This window comes from Triticum aestivum, chromosome 7B (assembly GCF_018294505.1).
Source record: "Triticum aestivum cultivar Chinese Spring chromosome 7B, IWGSC CS RefSeq v2.1, whole genome shotgun sequence".
In the NCBI taxonomy this organism is placed as follows: Eukaryota; Viridiplantae; Streptophyta; class Magnoliopsida; order Poales; family Poaceae; genus Triticum; species Triticum aestivum.
In genome coordinates this window covers 63,894,614-63,910,100 of record NC_057813.1, presented here as the reverse complement: position 1 = coordinate 63,910,100, position 15,487 = coordinate 63,894,614, and the positions used below count along the sequence as shown (strand labels likewise).

The following is a 15,487-nucleotide window of genomic DNA, read 5'->3' as shown; positions in this document are numbered from 1 at the left end:
TCATAAATTATGGCGATTCAAAGCGGTATGGCGACCTTAGAGCAACTCTAGCGGACCCCGCAAAACTCGCAGACCCGCAAAATTCCGGCGAGTATGCAGGCTCGGCTCAATTTTCCGGCCAGAACAGAACCCGCATACTCGCTCGGCCCGCAAAAAATTTGTCGTGGCCCGCAAACCGCACGCCCCGACCACTATATATACGGTTCTGTGGCTCGTTTGCGGGTCAAAACCCTATCCCCCGCCGCCGCCGAGCCACGCGATTTCCCACCCCCTTCCCCGCACTTCTCGCCGCCGGCGACCACCTCCCGCGCCTCCAGCCGCCATGTGGAGCCGCATGTGGAGCTCCGGATGCGGCTCTGACAGCAGATCCGGTGGCGGAAGCGACCCGGAGCGCGAGCGGCGCGTCCGCTCGGACGGCGCGAGGAAGTGCGGGGCCCGGAGGTGGACCAACCGTGGCATGTCGCCGCCGGAGAGCTTCTGGCGGAGCGAGACGGAGGAGTACGACCGCCGGCGCGCGTCCTTCTCCTCGGCGAGATCTTCGTACGCCGGGAGCTCCTCCTCCTCTGGCGCGGGCCTTCTCCCCGTGAAGAGGGAGTGGTCGGAGGACGAGCAGGAGCCGGAGGAGCCGGACTTCGTCCCCGTCAAGGAGGAGCCCGAGGAGCCCGCTCCGCTCGACCGCCGCGGAGTCGTCGGGCTGGAAGACTATGTCGCCAACGTCGACGTCGTTGCGGCCACCATCACCGAGTGGAGCGTGCGCGAGGAGGAGGAGCGCCGGCGCCACGCCGAGCAGCTCGAAGACCTCGAGTGGCGGCAGGCGGTCGCCGCCAACCTCGCCGCCAAGAAGAAGTACGAGGAGCAGAGCGCGAAGTGCATGACCTCTGCAGCTCCGGCAAGGAGGATTGAGCGTTCTTCTCCTCCACGGCGTCGTCCATTTGCCGCGACCTCGCCGCCGTCAGATCCAACCCCCTCTAGTACTAGTATTAATGTAGTATGTAGTATGAACTATGTTTGTAGTGTGTTGATCATGTAAATCTATGTAGTATATGATGAACTACTCGCGTCAACGAGGTGCAATTTCTCCCGCGGAAGTGTTTTTTCAAATTATGCAGTTTTAGATACGGTTTCTGTTCGGCCGCGCTAGTTTTCGACCCACAAACGCGATCTTCGTCAAACCGCGAACACGTTTTGCGGATCAAATTTTTGCGGGGTCTGCTAGAATTGCTCTTACAACAATGTTACTTTGATCTAAAGATGTCATATTTACTACATCAACATCAGAGTACTTACTGTACATATATGGCTAATTCAGCTATTAGCTGATGGCCTCGGGGTAGATAAGAAATGGAGTTCGCGCTCGCCATCTCTTTGCTCGTTATACTCACGCTCCGGACCGTACCGGCCGCCACGACAGCGGCTTTGCCGGTGCGAGCCGGCGTCCAGGATCCGGCAAACGGCGCTAGCACGGGGGGGCCGCGGGAGCATGTCAGTGGTGCCGGGGGCCTACCACCTGGACCGGCTTCCCGGTGGCTCACCCGAAGATGCTACCCCGGCTGGTAAATAAAACTAGCTTAAATTTCTGGGTTTTTTTAACATCCCTACGAATCGTGGTTAGCCGCCCGATCACACGCCGTGCTTGTGCGCGCCGGACCTTGGCTAAGTGTGCCCATGAGGTTTCCCTAAAAAAATATGTGCCCATGAGGATGTATCCCCATAGTTTGATTTATTTTACAGTCCTTGAAAATTATGGAAAACGCTAATAAATAAAAACACTCCTGTTTTAGAACCAAAATTATCATAATTTTGATATGAAGTGTCTACCATATCAAAAAAAATTGGAACGAAAATCAATACATAGTACGAGAGAAAAAAGAAGAAGAGAAATTTGAGTTCACAACCCAGTTCGAACTGACTACAGTCCATAGCTAGGTTTGCATTTTCTTCATGAGTTTTGGATGTGATATTTTTATATGATTAATACATATTGTCTCTATATAGTAATTTTTTTGTGATTTTTACGGTGAAATTTTGGACATTTGAATATCGGGAGTACCTCATGTGTGAGAGCACATTGATTGCAAAAATTTATTGGTATGTGTGGGAGCACATGATGTGTCTTCGTGTGTCCATTTCCTCTACGCCTATTCAGAGGAGGTATTTTTGGGGTCAAGTTTCGTTGCACATCAAATGTTGGACTTAAACACTAGAACTTTGGGAAGAAATACTATTATTCTCCAAAAAAATCTTAACTAAAAATTGTGTGACTGATTCAATTTTATGTCTGAAGACTAACAAAAATCGCTAGTTAAGGGGTAACCTTTGCGAGGTTAAGATTACCTCAAAACGTCATCAGCGATGACAAGTGGCATGGCACATGTGCGCCACTTGTCACCACCAAAGAGTCCATGTGCTCCAAGCAAGAGCACAATTGTGCTATTTGTTTTTCTATTTTTCTTCTTTATCATTTTCCTTTTATGTTTATGTCTTTTTACCATTCCTTGTTTTCATCTCTTTGTAATTTTTTTATATTTTTTACGTTTACTCTTTGTTTTTTTTTCTTTATTTACATTTATACTTTCAGTTTTCCTCTTTAACCTTTTTTCCCCTTCTTAAGTTCTTCAATATTATTTTATTTATCACCTTATTTTAATAATTTGATTTTGTTCTGTTATACTTACCAAAGAAATGAACATTTATATACTATATTTTTTGGGGAAGTCGATTTTGCACATCTACATGTACATGTGAATATTTTACCAATCCATGAACATTTATTTTCACATTTATGAACATTTTTTATATTGCATAAATGTCTTTTGTAAAATACATGGACATGTTCTTGATAGACACGAATTTAAATGCATGGATACTTTCACATTATAGTAATAATTAGAGTTACTTTAACTTTTTTTTACATAAAGTACTTTTTTTAGTTTGTGAATACTTCGCACTACTAACACAAGGTTTAATGTATTATTCATGAACAAATCCCCTGAGCCATATGAACAAGATAAAAAACTTTTATTTCATAAACCAAACTATGGGGATAAATTATGGAACTGTGAAATGTGGGGATTTTATTTATTAGTGTTTTCCATAATTATGAAATATTTCAAAATAAAGAACTGTGAAATATTAGCTGCCCGATCATATATTACATAGTACTTGAAAATTGTGAAAATTATGGAAAATTAATAAACCATAGAGCCACTTTTCCTTGGTCTACTTCTTTTCAAATATATCTTTCAAAGTACATTTTTTTATTTTATATATTTAATTTGTATTCATCTTTGTGTTTCTATTATTTTACTTTTATTTCAAGGTTTATTAATTTTCCTACTGATTGCAAATATTACATTTTTCTTCAACATAAATATGAAGAAAAAATAACTCATGGATATATTGTTACATATGTATGAACATTGTGTTCTCTAAATACGTAAATATCAATTATGTGATACGGTGGCATTTCTTTATTTTGAAATGTATTAATTTATTCAAATTTGAATTAAGTGAAAACTGTTTGGCGCATAACAGAAAGGAATATACAAAAAATGTGTGATTCTAAAAAACCTTTGTTTGGACCCAAAGCCCAAACAAACATGGCTATTTTCCTGGACCTTCAGCCAACCGGCAGGGGAGCCCATGTATGGCCGGGACGCTGCCGGTTTTGTTTTTTTGCGGATGTTCCGTTTTCTTTTTTCCTTTCCTTTTTTAATAATTCGGGATATCAAAAAGATGCTTGGTAATTCAAAACTTATTCATGAATTTGGCACAAAATGTTAACAAATTTAAAAAATATTCATGAATTTAAAAATATGTTCAAGATTTCAAAAAAATGTTTGTGAAATTGAAAAATGTTCAAAAAATAAGTAAATCATGATTACAGAAAAATTCTCTAGAATTCAAAAATTGTTCACGAATTTGCAAAAAAATGTTCACAAAATTAAAAAATGGCATAATTTAAAAAATTCAAAAAAATTGTTCGCTAATTCAACAAATGTTCACGAATTTGGAAAAAATATTCATAATTCAAAAAAATAATCACGAATTTGAAAAACATGTTCACAATTCAATAAAATATTTTCTAAATTCTAAAAATGTTCACGAATTTAAAAAAACTATTCATTATATTGAAAAAGTAGTCTTTATTTTAAAATTTTCATTATTTCAAAAAAATGTTCATGATTTGAAAAACATGTTCATGAATTAAGAGAATTTTCACATATTTCTAAAAAAATTGTTCATGATTTCAAAAATATTGTTCGTGAGTTTCTAAAAAATGTTATCAGTTTAAAAAAAATGTTCATGATTTAAGAGTAACGATTTAGTAAAACTAAAATCACGATTTTGGAAAAAATGTCATCGTTAAAAAAAAACGATTTTAGAAACAAATCACGAATTAATAGATTTTTGGAAATTGAAAAACAAGAATAAAAATGAAAACATAGAAGTAAAGAAAAAAATGAAAAGAAAACAAAAAACGAAAAAAAAACGGAAAAAGAAAAACATAAAAACCCGGTTCACGGAAGGTTCTAGAACCTTCCCAAAACCGGTTGGGGTTAAATCCCGAAATAGGACGGCCCATAGAAACAACAGCGGTCGAGGCGGGAGTTGGGAGCAACTAACTAAAGAGCGCTCCCTCGGGAGCCTCGCAACGATCAGCGTCACTTGGCGCGCTCACAGCCATTCGCCACGTGTCAAGCTCAGGACGCTCCCTCCGGATTCTTTTTTATTTTTACGCACGCGTTTTCAGCTTTTTAAACGGGTTTTTTTTGGGGTTTTTTTTGACGTTTCGGTTTTCTACCGGTCTTCCCTAGCTTTTCGACCAAAATTTTTTTTCGAAAAAAATAATTTTTTTGCGCAAAAAATGCATTTTTTCGCGAGAATCACGATTTTGTTTTCGCGAGAGGCACGGCCGTGCCTCTTGGAAACAAAAAAACGTGCTTTTTTTCGTGAGAGGCACGGTTTTACTCCCGCCAGAGGCACGGTTGTGCTTTCGCAAGAGGCACGGGCATGCCTCTTTCGAAAAAAGAAAAAAAAACGTGTTTTCTATATTTTTTTCCTTCCGCGAGAGGCACGGTTTTGCTTCTGCGAGAGGCACGGTTGTGATTTCGTCAGAGGCACGGGCGTGCCTCTTTCGGAAAGGGAAAAATCAGTGTTCCCGGTTCGGTTTTTTCGTCCAGTTTTTTCGTGAAATTTTTTTTGTCAAAACCTGTCAACATGGGATCTAATTTTGAAGATCTCGACGCGAGGAATCCAACTGTAAAAGCGGTTTGAGATTTGGATGCACGGTTTAAGAGATAAAACATTTTAAATAAACGGATCTACAAAAAAAGGAAAAACTCCCAGGTTGCAACAAGTGGCGCACATGCAACGCGCCACTTGTCGCAACCTAAGGGAGTTGGAGTGATCTCCACAAAAAAAACTCCTTAATTAGTGATTTCAGGGAGTTGGCGCCACGGCGCTCGCTGGCATGGTACGCGCCGTATAGGATCCCCGCTATTTGACGTGCTTTGCGTCAAATTGGCGGCGTGACGCACAGAGAGCGACCTGACTGGGCCAGCCCATCGAGTTCTATTACGGCACGAAAAATACAGCAGAAAAAAAATGCGCACGACCGAGTAGGAGTTGAACCGGAGACCAACTACGTACTACCACGCGCTACTAGACACTCCGGCTTAACCAGTGCTCTTGCTAATAAAGCAGTGCAAGGCTTAAAGAACTGGCCGTAATGTAGAACAGGAATTGTATACTATAGCGAACCAGAACCAGTACTGTAGCGAACCAAAAGTAGCTATTGTAGCGAATCTGAATTAGTTACTCGGCGAACATTTTTCTAATGTGTATTTTGGGAAAATACCAACATTTCTTGAATTCTGATGAAAAAAAACAGAGGCATGAACATTTTTTGAATATGTGAACAAAAAAGTGAAGAGCGGAAAAATTGAACAAAGAAATATATTTTAATGAAAAAACATAAACATTTTTTTTGAATTTGTGAACAGATTATGAAATTCTAAACAAATTTCGGAACTGTGAACACTTTTTGAATTTTTTAACAAATATTCGAAAATTTGAACATCTCATGATATTCGGAACAAAAATTCAAAAACTGCGAACATTTTTAAAAATTATGAACAAAAACTTTAAAATGGAACATTTCATGAAATGCTGAACTATTAGAAATTGTGAACATTTTTAAAAATTCTCGAACATTTCTGAAACGTGGACATCTTTTGGATTTATGACAAAATTTGTAATCACGAAAAAATGGAACATTTCATGAAATTCCGAACAGAAATTTGAAATTGCGAACATTTTCTGAAATCCTTGAATATTTTCTGAAATGCGAACATTTTTTGAATTTCTGACCGCAATTTGAAAACAGAAACATACCTGAAGATTTTTCAAAAATAATTTTTTACCAACTTGTGAACAATAAAATAAAAAAAGAAACATATTTTGGTATTCCTGGACATGTTTTCAAGTTGAGAACAAAGTTTAAAGACAGGAACATTTTTTGAAATTCCTGCACATTTTTTTATACTTGAACATTTTTTAATTTACGAAGAAAATTTTAAAGGAAGAATGTTTTTTGAAAGTCTGAACAAAATTTAGAAAAAAATATTAAAAGGAAAATCAACATGAAAAAAAAACAAGAAAAAAGAAACCAACAAGTGAAACGAAAAAGAAACATAAAAGAAAGAAGAAGCAAATAAAAGAAAGAAGAAACAAATAATAAAAAGTGTATAAAAAGAAAAAAGAAAAACCAAAACAACAACGGGAAACCAGACGAAATCGTCCAGGAACCTTCTAGAAGGTTCCTAAAACCAGAAAATACCGGACTTTAAACGTTCTCAAAACCAGGATACGTGTACACTCTAAACAGCTAACATGGGCCGGCCCACTGCGATCGCTAGTTGCGAAACATCGACATTTTGACGCAACGTGCGTCCGTTAGGGAATTCCCACCGGCGGCGAAGTCGTTGTTGATCGCAATCGCAATGCCTGAAGTTCTAGGCTTCTAGCCCTCTTTTTCGGATCCCCACCTCCTCCGTCACACCGCCCCACCCACCCAACCCCCCTCCCTCCCCCGGCGGCTGCGAGCAGCGTACGGGTAGCGACAGGACGCCGTTGCCTATGGGGCTGATGCGGAGGTGGGCTTGCCCTTGAGGCTCGCGCTATGACTCGCGTCTTCGAAGTAGAGGCGTCACTGGTGCAGGCCCCTCGCCGCACCTACGGCTACGGCCGGCTACCTCCCCAACCTAGGTGAGGAGCTCCAAACCAATGCCCATAACGAGTAAGCTGGAATGTTGGATGGTGTACGCTGTGCCTTCGTCTCATAAGTACTCTCTCTGTAAATTAATATAAGACTCTTTAGATCTTCGTCCCATAATATAAAAGCGTATTTGACACTAGTGCGGTGTCAAAAACGCTCTTACATATTATGAGATGGAGGGAGTAGTATTTAATTATATGCAAGGAATTTCTGTAACTGTCACTTTGCTGGTACAAAACAAAGGGATCGATGGGATGAGACCGAATATCATTGTAGTACAAACTGACTGTGAACTATTTATTGGTATACTAAACTTGTATTATTTCAGAAATCGAGAGAAGGAACACCAGAATATTATCGAGGAGAGACGCGTCAGGAGGTTCGACCAGAGGCTATTCGAAGAAACTCAAGATTGCTGTGCCTTACAAACCGGGCTTTAACGTATTTGTGAATGCAACTACTGAAAAAGTCACTGGCTACTGCATTGACGTCTTTGAGGCTGCCGCGAAGAACCTACCACATGTTCTTGATTACCACTTCGTTGTAGTCGACGGTTTGTATGACCAACTAGTACGCAATGTGTCTTCAGGGGTGAGCCATGCTCATTTCACTTGCATGCCATTTCTGCATTTCATGAGAATCACATACTCACATTGTACCTGTTGGTTTCAATGACCAGATCTTCGATGCAGCAGTGGGTGACATAACCATAACTGCTGAGCGAGCTGTTCATGTGGACTTCACGATGCCATACATTGAGTCGGGCGTGTCATTGCTTGTGCTCAACGAGGATGACTCCAAGCCAACAATTGAATGGGTCTTCTTAAAGCCACTGACAATGGAACTTTGGCTAGCAATTGTGGGTGGCTTCTTTCTCACTGGAATAGTTGTGTGGATGATTGAGCGGCCTAAAAACCTGGAGTACCAAGGATCGAGTTCGAGACAGTTCAGCACCGCTCTGTACTTTTCTTTCTCTACTTTGACATTTTCTCATGGTTAGCACTTTGGGCTCAAATTTGCTCACAATACATTTCTTTCTCTGCTTTGACATTTTCTCACTTTGGACAACTTATATTGTGTCTGTAATACTCCATTTTCTTGATAATCATAATATCTGCACAGGTCAAATTATTAGAAGCCCTCTGTCAAAAATTGTTGTGGTGATATGGTGCTTTGTCGTGCTGGTTATAGTGCAGAGCTACACAGCTAGCTTATCATCCATTCTGACTGCAAAGAGGCTCCGTCCTTCTGTGACAAATCTTGGTCAGCTCCTGTCAAATGGTGATTATATTGGATACCCATCTGGATCATTTGTATATTCTGTCTTGAAAAAACAAGGCTTCACCGAAAATAGGTTAAAGGCTTATGCGATGGAAGAGGAATATGCTAATGCTTTGAGAAAGGGCTCAAAGAATGGAGGCGTCGCGGCTATAGTTGATGAGATCCCCTATTTAACCTCTTTTCTCTCTGACCCTCGATATCATAACGAGTTTCAGATGGTTAACGGCTTATATAAGACACCTGGATTTGGTTTTGTACGCTTCTCATCCCAGTGCCTTCAGTAGATTCACTTTCCATCCTTACAAGAGTTACACTGCGTTCTGGACAAAACCATGTGGTCTAACTAGCATGCTGTTTATGTTTTCAGGTGTTTCCACAAGATTCTCCACTGGTACATAGTCTTTCAGTTGCCATCTTGGGCCTGATAGGTGGGGATGAGGGATCACGAATTGAAGCGAAATGGTTAGGCACAGCAACACCATTGCCGAGTTATGGTATCCCCAACACAGATGCCACACCTCTCACTTTGCGAAGTTTCTCTGGTCTCTTCATCATCACCATATGTATCTCAGCTCTCATGCTGTTGATAAGGATTGCCAAGTTGGTTCATGCCAAATACACCAAAGTGAGGGATTCTGATATGCAGAGTGCCAATGGGGATGGTGGAAGTGAAGGCCACGCAGGATCTGTTCCGCTGCAGAACGACATGGACGATGGGCCTATGGCTGATCAACCCCACCATGAAGCCAGAAATGAGGATCCCCAGGTTGTCAGTGGGATCGGAGAAAGTCCTGGTGATGTAGAGCCCAATGGCTATGTGCCTGAACACGCCATCCTAATCGAGATGAGCACTCGATGAGATGACGACAACTGTTCTGCATAGTGTGCATCAGAAGAAATGAAAAATACTTCTGTTCCATCTTATGTGGATATTCACCAATGTCCCAAGGGAATGAGTGTAAGAAGGGTTGATAGGCCCAAATCACAGCCTATCTAGGAATAGCAGTTTCTGTGACTAATACCCACATTAATTTATTTTATGAATTGTTTATTTTTTGTCTTATTTTCGAAGAGTGTATAGATAATCACTGATAGGCGAGTGCCAAGGAAATCCTACTATCTGCCCGATTATTCTAGGAATTAACCACATTTGTCTGATTTATAACTTGCGACGGTAGGCACACTCTGTAGCCTAGAGTTGTACATGTTGAAAGAAAGTTGGTTCACATTTGTGTTACTTTTGCACACTGCAAGATACTTGTCGTTTTTCTATCTGGAATTCAAACATTTCTGAGTCGAGAGAAAATATAGAGACCAATTGGTCGCTGAATACGATTCTAAGATAGTCTGAATGCATATCCAGTTACTGAGGAAATATTACATGCGCATCATAGCTGTACCTATTTGTTTGCATGGGCGCACATATTTTAAATAAATTCTAGACTATGGCATGTTAAACTGCTTTTCACACTTCACCATATTCTCGAGTAGTATTGCAATTCACATGTTCTGTTGGAAAAATTGCCACACACTTATATTATATAACAAAAGGCGTCGACAAACGAGTCTATGTAAAATGTTTTTTTAGGCTATGTCAAATGGTGAGAGACTAGAAAAGTGTGGAAAGTACATTTGGCCCGAACTCATTTGAATGAAGTTTAGCATTTAATAGCACCGGTTAAATACCCATGCGTTGTAACGAAAGAAAAGAGAAAAATGTTATACTTTGGAAACACTTGTGCTGAGCACGACCCTCATGTGACTTCCAACATGTTGTGACAACCGGCATCTTACATGTTTCTTCTCCATCACAATAACCAAGCAAACTTTGAAAAATTCAAAAATCATAACCCGACCAAATCATAATAGCGATCTACTCTAACTTTAATGGAACATAGAGTATTTGATGGTATGAGGGTGGGCCCTTCATTATAGTGTTGGGCTTCGACGGTTCTCAATTACATTCGACGGTTGTGTCAACCGCAGGAAGACAAGGCTAGTATGATTTCAAAGTAATTTTATATTTGTATTGGTTGTTTTGTGTCCAGTTGTTTCTCCATTGTGCTAGCTTTCGTTTTCTTTCATAATTATCATATCTAAGATGTCATTTGGGTGTCTTTTCTTAAGATGCCCTTTTGTTTCTCTGTTGTCTCTCCATTGACCAAGTTGGAAACTCAGTTTCTATACAAGACGATACCAAACAAGTTGTATCCGAAATGACAATTATTCGAGCGCATGATGCAGGAGGCGTCAGACCTTACTGAGCACATCAATGTTTTCAAGCAAGTGATTGTTGATCTAGCTCGACTAGATGACATTACTTCTATCATCTAAATTACCGCGGTCCTATGCAAACTTGATCACTACTCTCACATATGGTAAGACTACTGTCACTGCAAGCGAGATTACTGCAGCACTATTATCATTCGATCAAGACTAGAAGAAAAGTGGTGCCAATGTAACCTTGGCCTAATATATAAAGGCACTGCACAGTAGTCAAAAGAGACTAGATGAAGTAGGCTAAACATAAGATACAAAGGGAACGGTTCGGATACCAGTGGATGGGGTGTCAGTACTTGCTGCAGGGTAAGGTCGAGATATGTCAGATTGCCTCTATGGACTTGTCGTCGACCTATACTAATCGATTTAGTACAAAGAAAGGAGTGCCCATAGTCATGTCTCGGAGATGTAGCCATGATGATAAATCTCGTTAAGAAATATAGTCTCTCCGGTCTACCTTTCGTAATCATCTATTCACATGTTTTCTAAGCATCTATAACTGGAGTTGGCTACTCCGAACCCCTATACGTCCGCGGAAGCGCCTAGATGTGCCCGCCGACAGCACCGGGCGGGTCTTCATTCGCCCTCCTATACATCAACACTCTCCTTATGTGAACACCCATTCCCATGGAAATCCATGCACACCCATCATATAGCACAAATTTATCAACAATTCAACAATTCGACGATACAAAATAAACGACAACTCACAATTCATTACATGCCAAAATAGAATTCAACAATACATACATGGATAGAAGATACACGAATGAATCAAAAGCCTCAATTGTTGCGCTCGTTGATCCTCTTCTTCATCTTGATCACCCACATCTTGGCTTCATCGTCTAAGAGGCTAGTGTCCTACAACATGATCCTGTCTCCTCTGTCTCTCCGGCGAGCTCCCATTTTGCCTTCTTCTCTTGCCTCTCCAATTCTATCTTGTTCTTCTCCATGCTCAACCTTGCAGCTACCTTCCCTGCTGCTTCACACCCGCGTTGCTTCCGGCGGCACTCCCTATGGGCAACGTTCTCTGCCTTGCAACTAACGGCATGGTCGGGGTCCCCATCAATTATGCCGAGGCATCATCCATGCCAATGGTGGCAGACAGGGTAGTCGGCGACGATATCAACGACGGCGAACAAGGACGGTGGCACGGACGGTGTGCAAGAAAGGAAGTGGGCAGCTGCATGGAGGCAAAAAATGGAGGACAGACGCAGGGGAAGTGTAGTCGAAGTGGCGGACTAGACAATTTTGAGAGGATTTGTCATGGGTCCAACTTGTTAGAACCGACATGATGGAAGCATCGGGGCGTCCCCATATCCACTCCAAATATGGGCCGGGCATGAAAAGTGCGGATTAGCCCAATCGTTTGGGTCGGGTTTTCCAGGTTTAGTTGGATGACATTTTTCTGTCCGTGCACCGGACGTTTGGTGCGGATAAGGGGCCGCGGGTGTAGATATTCTAGCACCGATAGACAGGGATGCGTTACCTTCAAGCGGTTGTGTACGTGCTTATTGTTTAGGTAGTGGTGGTATTAAAATAGCAATGTTGCAGAAAGTACCAGCGTAAGCGTTCTTATTTTACTTTTTCTTTTGCGGGAATTGTTCTTATTTTAGTAGGGTAGCACTTTATTCTCAAAGCAACTTGAAATAATTTATAGGAGTACCGCATTATTGTGTGCAACATGCTCTTGTAAATTACTAATTCTCTTTGGCCAATCATCAATACTAAAACAATCTAAATCCTTGCTCATAAGCTGCTGTATCCCTGGACTAATTCAGTTCACACTCTACACTGTCAATCACCGAGGAGAGGAGCGAAATGGAGGCCGGAACGAGGAGCCAAAACACGGCCACGGTCGAGAGCCCGCGCTCCGCGCCGCCGGTGCTGCCTTGGACGTTGCGGCTTCGGCTGTTCGCGTCCACCACCGGCCTCGACCTCGCGGAGCGCCGCGACGGCACTGTCAACCGCTTCCTCCTCTCCCTGGCCGACAGGCAGTCGCCGGCCAGTCCGCGCCCGGACGCGCTCGGCGTCCGCTCCGCCGACGTCACCGTCGACGCATCCCGCGACCTCTGGGCACGTGTCTTCTCCCCGGCAACGGAGGCGGCGGCCACGTCGACCCCGCTCCCCGTCCTCGTCTACGTCCACGGCGGCGGCTTCACGTTCTTCTCCGCCGCGTCCACGTCCGTCGACGGCATGTGCCGCCGCTTCTGCCGTGGGCTGGGCGCCGTCGTCGTCTCCGTCACCTACCGCCTCGCGCCCGAGCACCGCTACCCCGCGGCCTACGACGACTGCGTGGACGTGCTCCGCTACCTCGGCGCCACCGGCCTCCCCGCCAACGTCGCGGCCCCGGTCGACCTCTCCCGCTGCTTCCTCGCCGGGGACAGCGCCGGCGGCAATATCGCCCACCACGTCGCCCACCGTTGGACGTCCTCCTCCAACAGCCCCATCCGCCTCGCCGGCGTCATCCTACTGCAGCCGTACTTCGGCGGCGAGGAGCGCACGGAGGCGGAGCTGAGGCTGGAGGGCGTGGCGCCGCTCGTGAACATGCGCCGCTCCGACTGGTCGTGGAGGGCATTCTTGCCGGAGGGGGCCGACCGGAATCACCCGGCGGCGCACGTGACGGGGGAGGCCGGCCCGGAGCCCGAGCTGGCGGAGGCGTTCCCGCCGGCGATGGTGGTGGTCGGCGGGGTCGACCCACTGCAGGACTGGCAGCGGCGGTACGCCGCCATGCTGCGGCGCAAGGGGAAGGCGGTGCGCCTGGTGGAGTTCCCGGACGCCTTCCACGCCTTCTACGGCTTCCCGGAGCTCCCCGACGCTGGCAGGGTCGTGGAGGAAATTAAGGCGTTCATTGAGAGCAACTCTTCCATTCACTGCGACCCGGCTGCCTGAGACGAACTCGCATTCCTCTAAGGTCGTAAGTGGTCTGCGTCACTGCGTGCGTGCCTCTGTGCATCGAAGGATTATATCGGTGAGGTTGAGATGAGCAGCCGTGTTATATCGCTGAGACCGGGACAATGATAAACTGTTTATTTTACAGTTTTTTTTTTTGATAAAGAGAACTTATTTCCATTAAAAGAAATCACCATGTTCTAACAGCCCAGCCGACCACACGCCACTACCACAAGCAGCATTTTACCTACAATGGACGCTCTTAGGCTCTTTCTAATGCTCAAAAATGTACCGGTGCTAAGAGCATCTCCAACAGCCGCAATAAGCGCCGCGCGCAAAAAACCTGTTTGTCGCGCGCGCTTCGACTGGTTTAGCGCGCCCGCCTGCGCTGGCTCCAGCAGCCGCGCTATAATGCAGCGCGCGCGCCGCTCCAGCAGAGCGCAAAAATACAGCGCGCGCGCCGCACAAACCACATATACATGTTTTAATGAGCAAAAATGATCAAACAAACAAAATAAATCGACAATAAATAGTTCAATTTCGTTATCATTACAACTCAAACAAATAGTTTATCGTTCAGTGCAACAACTAATGCAATAAACACAACAAATAGTTTATGAACAATACAATACTATAAAAACTACACGACAAACTCATCTACAATGTTCAATACAATAATATAAAAACTACAATTCAAAACATGCATCAAATTCATGAAGTTTGAGCAATACATACCTTGTAGGCGTTTTGTCAAACACCTTGTGGGCGCGGCGCGGCAGCGAGCGCTCGGGCGCTGTTCCTCAGACGACGGAGGCGCGTGAGCGCCGGTGGGACTAGGAGGGGATGGGGCGGAAGCGCGGGCGCGCGGGGATAGGCCGGGGAAGCCTGAACCGAATACAGGCCGTCATCCTTAGTACAGACAGACTGATTGGGTGCTAAGATCCAAAGTCGAGAGGGAAACAGCCCAGATCGTATGCTAAGGTCCCTAAGCAATCACTTAGTGGAAAAGGAAGTGATCGAGCGATGACAACCAGGAGGTGGTCGCCGGGGGGCGCGGGCGGCGGCGGCGACGCGGCCGGACGGGGGTGGAAGTGGGAGAGGAAGTGCGGGCGCGAGCGCTGGAGTGTGCCGCGCGCTGCAGCGGGCGCCCGAAATACACCGCGCGGGTAAGTGTTTTCGACCGCGCGCCCAACCCGTTATAGCGCGCGCGCCGTTTTTGCGCGCCCGCTGGAGCGACCCGCCGCGTTGCGCGCGCGCTAAAACGACCTAATTTGCGGCGCGACGCTAGTTTAGTGCGGCTGTTGGAGATGCTCTAAGGGTGCCACATAGTCAAAAAAATGATGTGGTGGAGCAATTAAAGAGGACAGAGAGCATTATGATGATCCCAGAAGAAAACGATGCTAAGCGCGTGGACCTATGCACCTATGCAAAATGACTATCAACCAATGCATGAACGTATTTTGGTGTTAAAACATTACATGAGGGAAGCTTAAGCTACAAAAGTTAAGCACCAACACATTAGGGAGAGTAGTTGCTAAGATTTTTAATACATTTAGCACCCCACCTTAACATCAATGCATTGGAAGAGGTCTTAGACGAAAGAGAGGCCAATGTTTATTTTAAAGTTAATTGCACTCATGAATTATGTCCTGGTAACTTTAGCTATATGTAAGGGCGGCTGCCAGGTGTCAGCTGGCTTATTTTAGGGGGGAAAGCAGTCGGCTCGCCAGTCATCTGATTCAGTCCCTCACAGCC

The 15,487-nt window shown here is 44.3% G+C and overlaps 2 protein-coding genes across 2 annotated transcripts; both read left to right on the top strand.

Moving 5' to 3' along the window:
* The first annotated feature begins 334 nt into the window (after positions 1–334).
* On the top strand, positions 335–9,558 carry LOC123157661 (glutamate receptor 2.8-like). The gene is made up of 3 exons (XM_044575913.1): positions 335–566; positions 7,608–7,870; positions 7,959–9,558. Exons 1-3 carry the CDS (start codon positions 335–337, stop codon positions 8,277–8,279), a joined length of 816 nt encoding a protein of 271 aa, XP_044431848.1. The 3' UTR covers positions 8,280–9,558.
* A 2,980-nt stretch (positions 9,559–12,538) lies between these two features.
* Positions 12,539–13,964, top strand: LOC123160948 (probable carboxylesterase 18). The gene has a single exon (XM_044578801.1). It carries the CDS (start codon positions 12,662–12,664, stop codon positions 13,730–13,732), a length of 1,071 nt encoding a protein of 356 aa, XP_044434736.1. The 5' UTR covers positions 12,539–12,661; the 3' UTR covers positions 13,733–13,964.
* The last annotated feature ends 1,523 nt before the right edge of the window (positions 13,965–15,487 follow it).